This window comes from Clytia hemisphaerica, unplaced genomic scaffold, assembly GCF_902728285.1.
Source record: "Clytia hemisphaerica strain Z4C2 unplaced genomic scaffold, Clytia hemisphaerica genome assembly, whole genome shotgun sequence".
NCBI classification, from domain to species: domain Eukaryota; kingdom Metazoa; phylum Cnidaria; class Hydrozoa; order Leptothecata; family Clytiidae; genus Clytia; species Clytia hemisphaerica.
In genome coordinates this window covers 78,850-94,801 of record NW_027104200.1, presented here as the reverse complement: position 1 = coordinate 94,801, position 15,952 = coordinate 78,850, and the positions used below count along the sequence as shown (strand labels likewise).

General features: G+C 34.8%; 1 protein-coding gene across 1 annotated transcript; it reads left to right on the top strand.

Annotated features, from left to right (window-relative positions):
• Positions 1–10,510: 10,510 nt before the first annotated feature.
• LOC136815264 (zinc finger protein 271-like) lies at positions 10,511–15,636 on the top strand. The gene is made up of 3 exons (XM_067071706.1): positions 10,511–11,751; positions 12,766–12,869; positions 13,708–15,636. Exons 1-3 carry the CDS (start codon positions 10,592–10,594, stop codon positions 15,294–15,296), a joined length of 2,853 nt encoding a protein of 950 aa, XP_066927807.1. The 5' UTR covers positions 10,511–10,591; the 3' UTR covers positions 15,297–15,636.
• The last annotated feature ends 316 nt before the right edge of the window (positions 15,637–15,952 follow it).

Below are 15,952 nucleotides of genomic sequence, written 5' to 3'. Positions count from 1 at the left end.
AATTTTCGTTAATCGGCGCTAATCGCTATTTAATCCGGACTTAAGCTAATCGGCCGCTAATCCACTTTTGAACAACCGGGCCCTGCGATTTACAAATAAACACAAAAAAACTAAAGAAACATATTCAATCCATGGCTACAATCTCGAATTGGTAAAATCAGCTAAATATCTAGGAGTGATCTTGGATAGCAAATTAACATTCAACAAACATATCACAACAACGTCTGCAAAGGCTCATAACTGTCGACATTTTTTGCAACGAAATCTTCGAATGTGTGACAAGGAAGTTAAACTCCAATGCTACAAAACCTTTGTACGACCCATAATCGAATATGCATCAATAGTATGGGACCCAGTAGGAAATCTAAAACTCAATCGACACATAGAGTCTGTACAACGAAAATCAGCTAGATGGATTTCTAATCAATGGCAACGAGAAGCCTCTCCAACTAGTATGATTAAGAACCTTGACCTGCAAACATTGGAGCAGAGGCGTACAGTCAAGCGCTTAACATCTCTCTACCAGTTTCACCATGGAATCAAGTTCATGCCTCCTAATACCATTAAACCTCAGAGATGCAATGATCTTCGATTTCAGCCAATCCAAGGTGCAATTCAACGGTATACCTACTCCTTCTACCCATACACAATCAAAGAATGGAATATGCTTTCAGCTGGTCTGGTTAATGCTGAGTCGTTAGATATATTTAATGATAAATTAGTGGCCTTCCTCAAATAGATTATTTTCTTAAGTTTGCTTCAAATCTCAGTGTTAATTAATCTTGTCTTGTCTTATCAAGTTTTCAAAATTCTTTCAGTGATGCGTGAGGTCATAACTTCTTCTGTAGTTTTTCTCCTCAATTCAACCTTGCAATCTAATTTATTTCAATTTATCTTATGTTTTATATATTAGTTAATAAAATGTTTTTACTCAGAATTGTTTTTATCCTTCACATATTTTTATCGTTCACATTTTTAGCCTTTTAGTTTGTTTTCAATCTAGCGTGACACAGCGTGACTAACTGTCCTAATATTCTTCTCATGCAAAATTAGGATTGATCAGCTAGCTTTCATTGATAAATTTCTGGCAGAAAATTTTAATAGTAGAAATCTAATTTCATATTTCCTGTTAAAGATTTCAAAATTAAAAAAAATTTTACCCATGAACTTGAGGTCAGTCAGTGACCGCCATCTTGAATTTTCGTCCCATGTGTTCTGGTTACCCATCCCGATTTCAAATTGTGCGCAAATCGTAATCCGAACCGGAATAATTTAGCAAGTAAAAGATTACAAAAGTCAATTCCGAATCGGATAATTATCTTGCACCGCCACAAGTTTAATTTTATCTCATTAATTATTAAAAAGAAAACCACGAGGCAAAACGCGCGAAAGAAAGAAGTCATCAGCCATGCTGACCAAACAAGGTTTCATATTTTTTGAATCAGTTGAATGTATTCCTGTATTGCTCTTTTTTACAGCTTCGGTAATTATTATCTGTTACTTCTTTATTCAGTCGTTGGAATATACCTAAAGGAGTGTAAGTCATTCGTTTTTGTTGGGTTTGAAGCAAGAAGGAAGGCCAGAAGGTGCTCTAAATGCTAATTCATTTTTATTGTCAAACAATGTAATTGCTGCCTTTGAATTTGCTGCAGGTTCAACAAGGACACACGTCCTTCAGCCCCATACAGGACAACATTTGTGACATGTCACTCTATTTCCAAAATTGATTGAATATCAATTGATTCTGATAATTGATAGACAATTGATAATCAGGATTTTAAAGCAAACTCTATTACCTATTGATTGATTGATCGATTATTCATCGACTGACTGTAAAATGTTTGATTGATCATAATCCATGGTCAATTGATTAAAAAACCAATCGATGATCAATTGATAATCAAGATACGCTTGATTACCTATCCATTAATGGAATCGATCGATATACAATCAATTGATTGGTTATCAATTAGTCATCGATTGGAAAAAATTTGAATTGTATAGAGTGGGAGAGTCTGGTTTATTAATATAATGTCATATTACTTTTATACAATCAAGGTAATAATATTTGAGAAAAAAGGGAAATTCACTGGGAAGTTTTGAAACCACAATCGATTTGTAAGTGCTCTAAAGTAGATCCGAAGGGTAGAGTTTTAACTCTGAGTTTTAACGCTAGACTTAAGACGGAGGATCCAAAAGTTCAAAAATAGTCCAATAAGGCTGAGAATATAGCCTGGAAGTCTGCTAACCCCTCCCAAATTGAAATATTCGATTAAGTTAAAGAGATAAAGCCAAATATCGACTTTCTTGCCAGAACTTTAAATCTTGAAAAAAGTTAAAATAACCGGAATTCTCAATATATTTTAACGATGATTGTAGTTGTTTAGGCCAGACATAGTCAATCCACAGCATCAATTATTCGATGCAATCAGTATTAATCTTTTTTTCAACGATGCTAATTGGTTTAATTGATAGTACCTTTATTATAAAGATATAAGGTCCATTTATAGACGACACTGTTTTTGGACCTTTTTATTCACCTGGAAATCCTGAGAAATTTGAAAAGGGTTCCGGAAATGCTAGATTTTCCTAATTATTTGGTCAACCGTATCGGAAAATCCATAAAATTTGCACTATTTTCTTGCTAAGTATTGGAAAATCCAAGATTTTTCCTTAAAAATTCTCAAATCTTGTGGAAAACCTGAATTTTTTCAAAAGTAAATTATAACGGACATCCATGTCTTCCACAGGGGGTAACGGACTATAACTGGAACTGCCCATTGATTATTTGATTGATGATAATTGATCATTGATGATTAATACATCTTTTAATGCTTTTCAGCATCCATTAGCCATTGATTAATGTCTGTAAATATCAATTAATTTCCTGTATTAGTAGATGAAAATCAATGTAATGTGACAACACCTGGTTTAAGAGGTCACAGCGATTTATTGAATAACTAATTATACTACAGTATAAATTTCTTAATGATAATTATACATATCTATATATTAATAGCGGTGCTTTGTGTGTCTGTGTGTCACCACTTTCATTTTCGCTTTGTTTGTGTTTTAAAATTATGACTTTTAGTCTCTTGCTCCACAAATTTGTTCTATTGGATTCGCGCCATTTGCAAAAGATTGGATAATGTTAAATAGGTATTTACCAACCTAGTGATTGCTGATCCTTGCTTGACCGGATGCAATATAAACCAATATAATAAGTCTTCCCAACAGAAGACTTGATGAACACAATCCAACTTGAACCAACACAAGAATCAATATGAACGTTTACCATTTACAGATTACACATAAAGCCCCACTGGCTATCATATATTATTGTTTATCACTTTGTATTATTCATCTATAAGGTAGAGATTAACAATCTCCCCTTTCTTTGTCTTTTTGTATTTTTGACAAAGTCATATTCAACCAACAAAATCAATTTCGTTCCCATCCCTGGTGACCCCCTGCAAAGTGCAGGTTCTACCGTGTCTTGGCAGGATAGTTGAACGACAAAGTTTTCAATATATACATTATATACATCTTTGAACATTTACCATTTCGTTTCGTTTCTTCTCTTCATATCTCTTCTTTTTTTTTTTTTTTTTTTTTTTTTTACTCATTTTTGTTGGTTGTTTTTCATAAAAGAAGAGAATAGTATATACATCATTATTAACAGGTAAATTTTTACATTAAAGCTGATTCGTTGTCAACACATTGACAATCGAAGAGGTATTAGCACCCTTCTTCGTTAAGCAATCAGCTAATTGAGATTTTGAGGGAACCCAAACAAGTTTTGAAATCTCATTATTTTGCAACATTTCACGAATGATTGCAACGTCAACTCGTAGTCTTTTATCAGACAACGACGTTGTTGAATTAGCAGCATTATACAGTGATTGACTGTCAATATAACACTCAATTCTACAACCTTCAGTTCCCAAAACCTCATTGAGAATGCTTTGGAGCCAATAGCACGATTCAGCTGCTTCTACAAGTGCCAGCATTTCAGCTGCAAGAGTGCTCTTTACCACTCTTTTGATCCTCTTTGACTGCCAAGCAATTGGTGACAGTTTCTTTGAGATATCGTCTGATAGCAGTATGATATAGCCTCCTTGTGATCCTCCATCATTAAGGTTGGCATAGGATGCATCAGAATGCACAACAAATTTTAGGTGATTGATGTCTTTCAATGGTGGGAGCTTGATCATGACATCATTTTGCAATTTCTTCAACACTTTATTAGCATCTAGGATGTCGGCTACAGTAGCATTCTTCATCTTTGATGCAAGTTCACAGCAATCAAACAAAATATCTGGTCTGGTTTGCGTAGCAGCCCAATTCATCTGACCAACCAGCATACGTAGCTGCTTTGTTTCACCACTTCCTAGTGGTAGATTCCTTTGGGTTTTTCTCTCTTTGCTGATAGGAATAGGCTTTATTGATTGACAGTATCGTGTTTGTTCAATTTGGATTCCATTCTTTGTCTGTGTGATATTGAGTCCAAGATACTTGAACGAACCAGTTTCTTCTGTTCCAATCTCGAACGTTTGTTTGAATGGTTGGATAACTTTCTGCACAAAATCCATGGTGCCACCCCAGAAGAAATCGTCTACATGAATGACAATTATCCCTTGTAGACTTCCATTTTTGTGAGAGTAGAATAATCCTGCATCGTGTTTGCAACATCGAGCCCCAAGTGAGGCCAAAACCTCTTTGACACGAAGGTACCATGCTCTTGGTGCATCTGATAGTCCATACACACAAACATTCAGTTTCCAGATGTTTTTGTTTTCAACTTCTGGTGGGGGCTTAATGAACACATCCCTATCGATTTGTTTGCCTTGGAGAAAGGCTGCACGAACATCGATGCTGTTACATTTCCATCCATTTGTCATCATCAAGGTTGAAGCAAGTCTCAAAGCTTCTTTACTACAGGTTGGTGAATTGACTTGAAACGAGCTGTCTTCTTCAAACCCTCTTGCCACTAATCTAGATTTGATTGATTTCTTTCCATCAATAAACTTTTCAGTGAACACCCATCTTGTTGACACACACTTTTGTCCAGCATCGGGAACTTCTTGGTAAACGTTGTTTCTTCTCCAATTTGCCAGCTCTTTTTCTTTAGATTCGTTCAGCAAAACTGGGTCAACATCCATTCCGTTGACAGAGTAAAAGACGGTTTCAGCTTCTTGGGAATCCTCAATTATTGCACCATTTATGCCATTAGCCTCCTCATCACTTGATTCATTTGGATGCCATTCTTGAACACTGTTCTTCCAATCAATGCACTCGACTGTATTGTCTTCATTTTTAATATTGAGCCAATGTTTGTATTTTCCATTTGCTTTACCAGCCCGAGAAATGACTTCTACAGTTTTCCAATTGGTATCATCCCTTGGAAGATATTTAACTTTTTGTTTTGGTTTCGGTAGTGTGACATTTTTCTGTACCACACTATCTTGCATTTGTCCAGCTACTGATCTAGCGATACCATTCTCTTCAGTTTGTTGCTCAACATTGTTTGTCGGTGTTATTTCTTGTGTGTCATCATCATCGGAATCGCTGTCCACACCTTGAGGGAGCTGTCTAGGAGTTGATGGTGCATCTGGATTTGGTACATCCTCCTGATTTCTTGGTGGGTTGTATTGAACTTCTGACTTCTCGAGCATGAGTCGGCAAGGGTGTACACGCACATACACACTTCCATGTTTAACCAACACCTGTTGACCATCTTGCCCAATTACTGTACCCGGACCTTTCCATTTTGGATCATTTTTCCTTTTGTAATACACAGAGTCCTGAGTGACATATTTCACATCCACAGAACTTCCAACATTGTGTCGCAGAGCTCTTCGAATCTTCTCTGATGCTTCAGAAGCTACAAAGGCCTTTCTTGCTGAGTGCATGGCGTTTAAGTTGTCACGTACGACTTCACTTGTTGTCTTTCCTTCAAGCGCAGGTAGTTTGTCGGTAAGTACTGATGGGAAATTCGGATTTCTACCAAAAACAAGCTGATTAGGACTGAAACCATGGATATTGTGTAATGCATTCTTTGCGCTAACTGCCCACGATAATGCGATTCGTAATTCACAATCTACATCCCTCACAATCTTGGTAACATTCTCTCCAATGATTCCATTATGTCGCTCAACCAATCCATTGCTCCATGGGCTTTCAGCAGCTGTAGTCTTGATTTTGATATTGAGATTTTCACAAAAATCTTGGAACTCTTGATTGTCGAACTCACCCCCATTGTCAACAAGAAACTTATTTGGGTAACCAAAAATCTTTATCCAGATGTCAAATAACTGTCCAACGATAACTTCTTTCTTCTTGCTCTTGATGACCGATGATGCACTGTACCGAGTTGCATGATCAACTAGATGCAAAAACCATGTTTTAGAGGATCCTTCTTTCCACTCCTTCAAGTCCATAGCAACAGTTTCGTTTAAGTGATGTGCCATCGACAAACCAACAACAGGTCTTTGGGGTGTCTTTTTGTACACTTGACATATCTTGCAAGACTCGCACACCTTTTTCAGAACGTCAATATTTTCTTGATCATCAACGCCAGCATCTTTCAAAAGACTTTTGATTCGGTGATAGGGCGCATGACTAAACTGTCTGTGTAGTTTTTGCATCATTCCTTTCTTCTCTTCTACTGAGTTTGTAGAACCAAATAAAGCCAAACTATCGCATTCAGATTTTCTGTTGCTGTTGAGATCATTTGTGCAATATCCGAGTGGGATGCAATAGTGACCAGAGGAAGTGAACATAAGCTTTTGAGTTTGTCCAAAAATTGTGACGTTGTCGTGGATGAAATCAATATTCATTTCAGCCTTTTTCATGGCATCTTTGCTCAAAAGTAAAGGTAAGTCTCCATCGATGACATCAGTTTCGATAAATACATTCTTTCCTCCAATGTATGCTGGTACCTTTACTTTCTTCAAGGATTCCACACTATCTCCATTGCCAAACTTGAAGCTTGTGCTGCTTTTGAATTCCTTCACAGTTGATAGTTGATTTTTGTCCAGTGTCTCTAGATAGCATCCAAGCCACGTTTTTCCACATACATTCTTTGTACATCCAGAGTCCAACACTGCTGTGCCAAGGGTTTCTCCCACAAACTGCTTTAAAGTGTCACTAAATAAGGCTATCTCGTCATCTTCTTTGCTCTTGTTCTTGTGCTTCATTAGATTGTCATATGAATCAGGACAATCCCTGGCCCAATGAAACACTGATCCACAAACCATACAAGTTGAAGGAGCACCGTCTGGTCCAGATGGGTTTCGTCTTGGTTTTCCATCTTGATGTCTTCTTTCCGCACCACCATGCTGTCCACGACCTCCTCTACCTCTAAAATTGAATCGTCCACGATTAGGTCGAGATCTTCCACCACGATTTGATCTATCACGGTAATTTCCATAGTAAACTTCTTCTGCTTCCTCGTCTCTGCTTGTTGTCTCAAATGTCATCTCATCTCGCGACTCAAACTTCACCTGATTGTTTACAGCACCTACATCCTTGCTCTTGTTTGAAGATACCGAGAGGCTCAAATCTCCAAAAACCTTGCGTAGTTGGTCTTTCATTGAATTGTAAGATAGCTCAGTCATTGTTGCTCTAATTAACTTTTCGTGTGAATCTGAGATGTTTGCATTATTGAGGAACTCGTACGCTAAGATACCATCAGGAAGAATCATTTCGTAAGCTTTGGCTTTGTTGTACAGGCGTTCAAACTCGACAACAAAATCTGCAATTGGCATATCATTGGGTCGTTTAAACTTCCGAAAACTGTCATATGCTTGAAACGAGAGTTGCAGCTTATCTTTGAGATACAGTTTATCTAGTTGTGCAAGCACCTTGCTCACACCATCATCTTTATTTAACTCGTCCACCTCTAACTCCAGCGCAGCTTCCCTTGCTTTGCCTTCAAGAGATAATAAAATTGCCAAGCCCTGCTTCTTCTTCTCCAACGAAGTGAAGAGCTGCCAAATGGTTATTTCCTTCTTCCAGTTTTCGTAAGGAACATCCTCCTTCAATGCCGGCGGGGCTTTGATATCATTCTTGTTTGCCATAGTGGATCGTTGTTCCCTCTGCTACCAAATGTTAAATAGGTATTTACCAACCTAGTGATTGCTGATCCTTGCTTGACCGGATGCAATATAAACCAATATAATAAGTCTTCCCAACAGAAGACTTGATGAACACAATCCAACTTGAACCAACACAAGAATCAATATGAACGTTTACCATTTACAGATTACACATAAAGCCCCACTGGCTATCATATATTATTGTTTATCACTTTGTATTATTCATCTATAAGGTAGAGATTAACAGATAAAGCTTGGTTTAGACTTTATTCAGCGTTTGTTTTGAAATTTAAGGCCCATCTACATTTAGTAATTTTAATTTCTGCCCAGACTTGCCTTTTTCTCTCTTCTTTTGTTTTAAATGTTTTCGAATGTATTTTAACGATCGTATTTATTAATGACATTCGAATTCTTTTCAAAACAAGACAATTTCATTTCATAGAAAAGAATATTTCAAAAGCAAATCAAAAAGGTTGTGGACAACAACAGTAGGGCAACAGCATTCAAAAGGCGATATAAAGCATAGGAAAAAATTAAAGGTGCAAGGTTGAACTACCACTGGTGTATAAATGAGAGTTATAGCATAAGTAGAAAAAAAGCTCAATTTCTGCAATCGCAAATTTAACCGCTAAAAGTCGCGAATTTTTCAACCAAAAATACATTGAAATACAGCACCTTTGACTCTCTAAAACAAGCAAAAATTACTATTAAAAAGTGTGTACGTCATTTTTTAGGTTTAAATTCGAAAAGTTATGACAAGGGTTTAAAAAAACAACTTAGAATTGTCTTATTTTTTTTCGATCTGATAAAAACAAAGAGAATTACACTATTCTTTGTGACCTTCACACTTTTTCCTGAAAAATTGTCATTTAAACTGGACGCATATCTAACGCGAGCGAAGCGAGAAAAATGACTACCTGCAGAGCCGTTTCAGACGACACTGGTACAGTAAACGATGCTCTTTCTGATAACTTTTGTCTTAAACAAAAATTATGTCACGGGGGGACAGTATACAATCCAAATTTGGTTAAATGATAAGACATCCGGGGAAGCTTAAGAGTTAAACGTTGCAGAGATTTCTATTTTTATTTGATCGCTTTTTTGAGCCAGCTCCGACTTTTAGTGCGTTCAGCTTAAGCTTAACCGGTGTGCGACGCCGGGTACCGGCTAGTATATATATATCTAGTTACTTCAATTTTCTGTTGCTTGGGAACAAGACCCATCCTTTTTGTACTACTGTACAGGCCAATAGGTAGTAATGTATGCTATTGTAGAACATTTGTGTTTGCATAAAAGTCTATTTATAGTTTCAATTCATAACCCTAAGGACTTCGCAGCTTTCAACTTTGCCTCACTAAAATGGAAAATATTCCCTGATAATCCATTATTCAGGGAAATTGGGTTTTTTGGTGAAATCAAATTTTTTTCAGGGATTTCAGAAAAATTTTTGTCATGATTTTCCAAAACCCGGATAAAATTCTAGACGAGAAAATGTTGACAGCTAAACTCTCAGTTAAAAACTTTTAAACAGGGGTGGGGTTGTTGTTGGAAAAACCTTAAAAGATAAAGATAAAAAAATAACAAGCATGAGGGCCATCTAAATATGTTTATTAACAGACAACTCCATTATATAAGGCTTATCTCATATTCAATTGAAGTAGGAGCTTTTCCCACAAACCTGTAACTAAGAGCTAGAATCCCATTGATACTAGGCAGCAGAACTCAAGCTAACTTCTTTGTGTCTTCTTTTAGTGCTAAAATTTTATATACTTTATATACTTTCAGTTAGGAACATTTGTCGAGTTTCTGTACGCAACCACGATCTAAAAAATCATAACAACACTCATTAAAAAATGACGTTTGTGTCTTTTTGCACTTTTTTTAGCCTTGGCGATGTAGCAAACATAGTAAATTGGCTTTGAATTGGCTAAAAATTATTTTTGCGTCAGAAAAACTTTTTCAAACTTTCAGCAATGATTGACCAAACTGTTACAATGAAAATTATCCAGCGCATTTTTTATCTTCTTATCTTCTTAATCTTCAATGAAACACTCAAAGTTTACTGAATTTAAGCACATAAGATTCTTATAATTATTGATATTCACTGAAACACCGTTCGTAACTCGCACGGTAACTAATCGCCTTTTGTTGGAAGATCATATTGGGCGTTTTGGCGTGCCGCTGTCTTTCCGCAACTCTTTCCACCATTTTAGATGGTCATAACAATAGATCCAAAAGTAGCAATTTTTTGGTTGTTTTTGTTGGAAAATAGTAAGAAACTTAAGTTTACAAGTGTCATGTAGTTTTTGTTGGCTTATAGAATGGCAGGATCCTGGATGGTTTCCCTAACTGACTTTTTTCTTTTCATGCAATCTTACAATTTGTATGTATGGATAATGGGTCTTAGGACCTTTTAATACTTGATATATAGATAGATAGATTTAATCTAAGCTGAAAATATGGTTTAATTTAGAGTAAGGCTGGTTAGAATAATGCAGACACGTAAAATGGAAAGAAAATGGGAACAAATTCACAACAGCACACCAGAAAATTTAATTGTTGAAACTGTCAATTTTGATTGCAAAGTTTGTGGGAAGCAGTTCAAGAAATCTTGTACGTTACAAACTCATTTACGAATTCATGAAGGTGAAAACCCATATGCATATGATGTTTTCGGAAAAGGTTTTCAAGAATCTAACATATTTCAGCAGCAGGTTGATGTTGATGATAGTTTGAAACTTTTTCAATGTGGTGTATGCGGAAAGAAATTTCAATTTCCAAATAATTTGATTGTCCATGCACAATATCACCTTAAAAATGAAGAAGTTGAGAAGCCAGAGACCAAAAGGAAGCTTGTTTTTATCACCCCTGAAAAGTCAAACTGTAATCAGGGAACAGAGGAAATCAAGGTACCAAATCAATTAGATTGTATTATTAACAACAGTGCTAACAATCCTTCAATATCACCAACAAAGCAGAATTCTAGCGATCTGCAGATGTTTGCTTTGAAATGTAAAGATCAAATGTTTATTGACACTTTCAAAGATAAGAAACGACACTTATGTAAAATCTGTGGCAAAGGGTTCATGTATTTGCCAACTCTCCAAAGACATTTTGCAACACATGGTGAGCTTAAACAACTTCAACAATGTGCAGATTGTGAGAAAGAGTTTGAATATGGCGGTTTATTCAACAGTCATTTGAAAACCAATGGATGCAAAACCCCTTACAAATGCAGTGTTTGTGAAAAAAAATTCTCAACGCATGCATTGCTTTCTTTGCATTCCCTTGTACATCTTGGTGAAAAGCGCTATAAATGTGGTGTTTGTGATAAGGAGTTCAGTAAAGCAAGTCCATTGCGATTACATCTTCGCGTTCATACTGGGGAAAAGCCATACAAGTGTAAGACATGCCATAAAGACTTTCGACATCTAGATCGGTTAAAAAGGCATCTGCGAGTTCATACTGGGGAAAAACCATACAAGTGTAATGTTTGTAGTAAAGAATTTAGTCAGTCAACTACTCTGAAGAACCATATTCTTTGTCACACAGATGAGAAAGCATTTGAATGTCATGTTTGTGGAAGAAAATTCCGCAGAATAAATAATTTAAGAAGACATTATAGTTTACTTCACACTGAGAAAAAAAAGGAGTAGACCCTGATTAGTAGATTCTGAAAAAAGGTGTGCTCAGGTAAATTAATGCGTGTCAATCTTTTTAGTAATTTCTCGGGACTCAATTAAACCCATCCTAGTATTATAAATTTTATATATTGAGATAGCATTACAATAAAGAAAATAATTAAACTAGCTAACAAAAATTTGTGAGAATTTTGCTAATGATAGCTTATGTCACAAGGACTTTTCCTTTTGCAGAGATTTAAAAAAAATTTGATGACGCTGGCAGAAAAAGCAGGAACTCAAATCTTTGCAATTTCTGTTGACATCAAAATGGTTAAAATTTTCATGTTTTTATGACATTCTCATTGGTGACCAAAATCTTAAAAAGGCAAAGGTTTAATTCAAGTAACAGCAACTTTTTATTTTCTACATAAAATTACTTTAAGAATTACTTAAAATTTAGACATACAAATTTACCTGAGTGCCTATATTATATGCTACTTATATATCTTCTGTATTATTTTTCTGAAATATTACGTTTTTAATATGCTCTTTTGATTTGGATTTTAGGTATTTTAATTGGTCTTATTGGTCTTATTGGTATAAGATTTGCTGTCATTTTGATTAAGGTGCAGTGGTCAACTATATCAAGCTTGTAAATATGTTCTTTCTATCAATGTCCACAGTAAAGCCTCTTATATATCCTCCCTGCCCTGATGTATTCACTACAACAAAAAATGTTTTTCTAGCCAAAAAAATTTAGTTGATAAATTTATTGAAATGAAATGAAATATAGATTGGTCTTCTCGCATATTTATGTTGTATTTTTTTGGGCAAGTTCAAAGAAAAAAGATGTTTAGAAAAATTATTTATTATCTGAGTTTCATCCTTTCAGTAAAGTCCTTTCTATCTTATTCAATAACATATGTAACATTTTTAATAATTTTACATTAATTTGCAAAGGTTTTGACTGATTTATCAAGAAAAAGTTTATTTTCATTATTAGCTTAATGCAACTCTTACATATTTATTTTCTTTTTTTTTAGAGCCAAGAAACAAAACAGGTCTCAAATGGCAGCTGTTTCTATGAATCCTTTAAACCAACCAAAAGTTTTAGTAACACGACTTAAGTGCATTGAATGTGGTGAAGGTATTACATCACAATGTTTGAAAATTTGCTTTGCAAAAAATGTGAACAGAAATCGTGTTTTAAGATACATTGAATTAAAAGGTTTTTTTACCAATACTGGGGAAAAACTGTTTCATTGTTCGAGGAATTTGAAAGCCCAAGCTCAGATTTGCGAAGCTGCTCAACCTCAATCTAGTTGTGTCACCAAATCCAAACAGAATTTATTCTGTGAAGAAAAATGTCATCAAAAGGAATGCAATGTTTGTGGAAAAGTATTTACAGTGAAATGTCAACAATCTCTTTACAGTAAAAAACAGCCACTTAAATTTGATATTTGTGGAAATTGTCAGAAAAATGAGGCTTTTTCTCAAGAAGATCTTAACCCATATAAATGTGATGTTTGTGGGAAGACTTTCACAGATTCTGTAGAATTTCAACTACATATCCGTAAATATTGGTAACTATCATGAAAGTTATTAGGAATTTGTTTTGCTGTAAATAATATTTTAAAGATACCTTTTGAGGTCTAAGTTTTGTACGAGAATTTTGTTATTGTTTGCTAAAGAATTATTAAAAGATAAATTTGGACAGACTTGTTTGATTGAATTCAACCGAATCTGCTGAATTTGCTCCTTACTGGATTTAGTTCTATTACGATAATTTGCAATCATTTTTAATTTTTAACTCATGACAGATGTCTTCCCTGATCCATCTAGAATTTCAAGATGTGTTTTTGTTATCGAGGAATATCACTTTGCTTTTCTTTTCTTTGAGAGTCTCAATAAACTGTCATTGAACTTTCATCCTTAAATCATCTTTGTTTTCATCATAGAGATTACAAATAAAACACAATAAAATTTATCAACGATGCAAACCTGTAATAAGGAACATAAACAACAAGCAGTTCCCCAATCCAAAAATAATCCTTCCAAAACAACGAAAGAATGTACAGTTTGTGGAAAAAAATTCAAAAGAATGTGGAATTTCCAAAAACATCAACAAGTACATGAAGTTCATAGTCCTGTTGCCGATAATCTTCTGGAGAAAGATGATTTTAATACTAATGAGAAATCTCGCTCGTCTGCTCAACAAATTGATCAACAAGAGAAAGCTTCTGAAAGTGATAGTTACGTCATCAATCCCTTGATGGAGCTTAGTAATTCTCCAGTGAGTGGTGTTAATAAGATGAATCAAACAAGTATTAGCCCTGAAGAAGATTCTGTTTATGAAGATGTCAATGAAAATAGTAATTTGGTTTCTGAAGAAGAAAGTGGAGCTAATGAGAAACCTTTCCAGTGTGGTTTTTGTGGAAAACGGTTCCAGTTTTTGAACAACTTAGGAGCACACAGTCGTTTTCATACACCTTGGAAAAATCCCAAGGGTATCAAAAGCCCTAATCAAGATAAATGGAAGGAAACAACTGTCAACTCAGCAGTTACCTCCAAGTCCAACCAAACAAAGTTCAATCCTACCGTTTCCCAAGGTTCAAAATCTAGCCAAAGAATGTTGAAATGTGATATTTGTGATGAGTCACATTTGAATTTAATTTCTCTTCAAAAACACAAAACAATACATGATAATGGATGTAAGAAATTTTTGCAATGTGCGGATTGTCAGAAAGAGTTTAACAACAGTCATCTCTTTAAAACCCATTTGAAATCTAATAAATGCAAAAATCCATATGAATGTAATGTTTGTGGAAAAAGATTTCCAATTGGCTCATCTTTGTTATTACACTCAACAGTCCATCTTGAGGAAAGTCGCTTCCAATGTAACCTATGCGGTAAAGTATTCAAATTTGCTTACAGCTTATCAAGACATCTCCGTAATGACCTTTGTAAAAAGGCTTGTGAGAAGGCCTCAAAGCGTTCAAGTCAATTGAAGACACATCTACGTATTCATACTGAAGACACATGCAAAAAATCCCATAAATGCAATGTTTGTGAAAAGGTATTCAAAAGAGCACACGATTTAAAGAGACACCAACGTATCCACACAGGTGAAAAACCTTTTGTATGTAATGAGTGTGAGAAAGCTTTCAAGCGGTTACATCATTTAAAAGTTCATGAACATACCCACACTGGTAAAAGGCCATTCAAATGCAATGTATGTCAGAAGGCTTTCAACCAATCAAGCCATTTGAAAACGCATTTTCGTTTTCATACTGGAGAAAAACCTGTACGTGTTAACAGGCATAAAAAACCTTACAAATGTAATGTTTGTGAGAAAACTTTTACAAGATCGCATGATTTAAAGAGACATCAGCGTACCCACACCGGCGAAAAGCCATTCAAATGCAAGGTTTGTGAGAAGGCTTTCAGTCAAGCTGGGACATTAAAAATACATCTTCGTATTCATACTGGAGAAAGACCGTTTTCATGTGATGTTTGTGCAAAAAGTTTTAGAGTTTTAAGTAATTTAAATTATCACATGCGTATTCACTCTTGAAGGATTGTTTTATCTCTTAACTTTATCATGTTCTGTTTATTTTACTATTCACTCAAGTCTATATATCGATATGTATGTTATTCTTGTTCACTAAAGGTTTGGTTTATCCATTCCAACACCATTGTATGTTTTACTTTTGTTAGAATTTTGTTAGATTTTTTTTATCAGTTTTATCAACTATTAAGCTTTAATATTGCTGGATGCACCAAAAAAAGTCTTGAATTTAACCCCTTCAAATACCAGACAAATGAATTCTTTTAAATGGAGAAATTACTTTAAATTTTGATGATCATTCACAAGATTTGGTCCACTTTTTCTAAAGTGGAGACAAAAAAGGCTGTAACTTTATAAAGTTTGAATTGAAAAAAAAAGTTTTTATGTTTGTTGAAAAGATATTCAAGAGTGGAATGTTATCAGATAGAACAAAAAAAGGAAAATGAAGATTAAAAAAGGAAATAAACAAATCAAACTTTGTGATTAACTGTGCTGTAATTACAATTTTTACAACATTGATTTTTTTATCTTTAAGAATATTATCATCATCTGTAAAAAAATTATTCAATTCAAAAGTATTTAATTCAATCGAAAGATATAGCCCAAAGTTTATCATTGATTTACCAAAATATTTCATCAAAAAACAACAAAAAAGTGCAAAG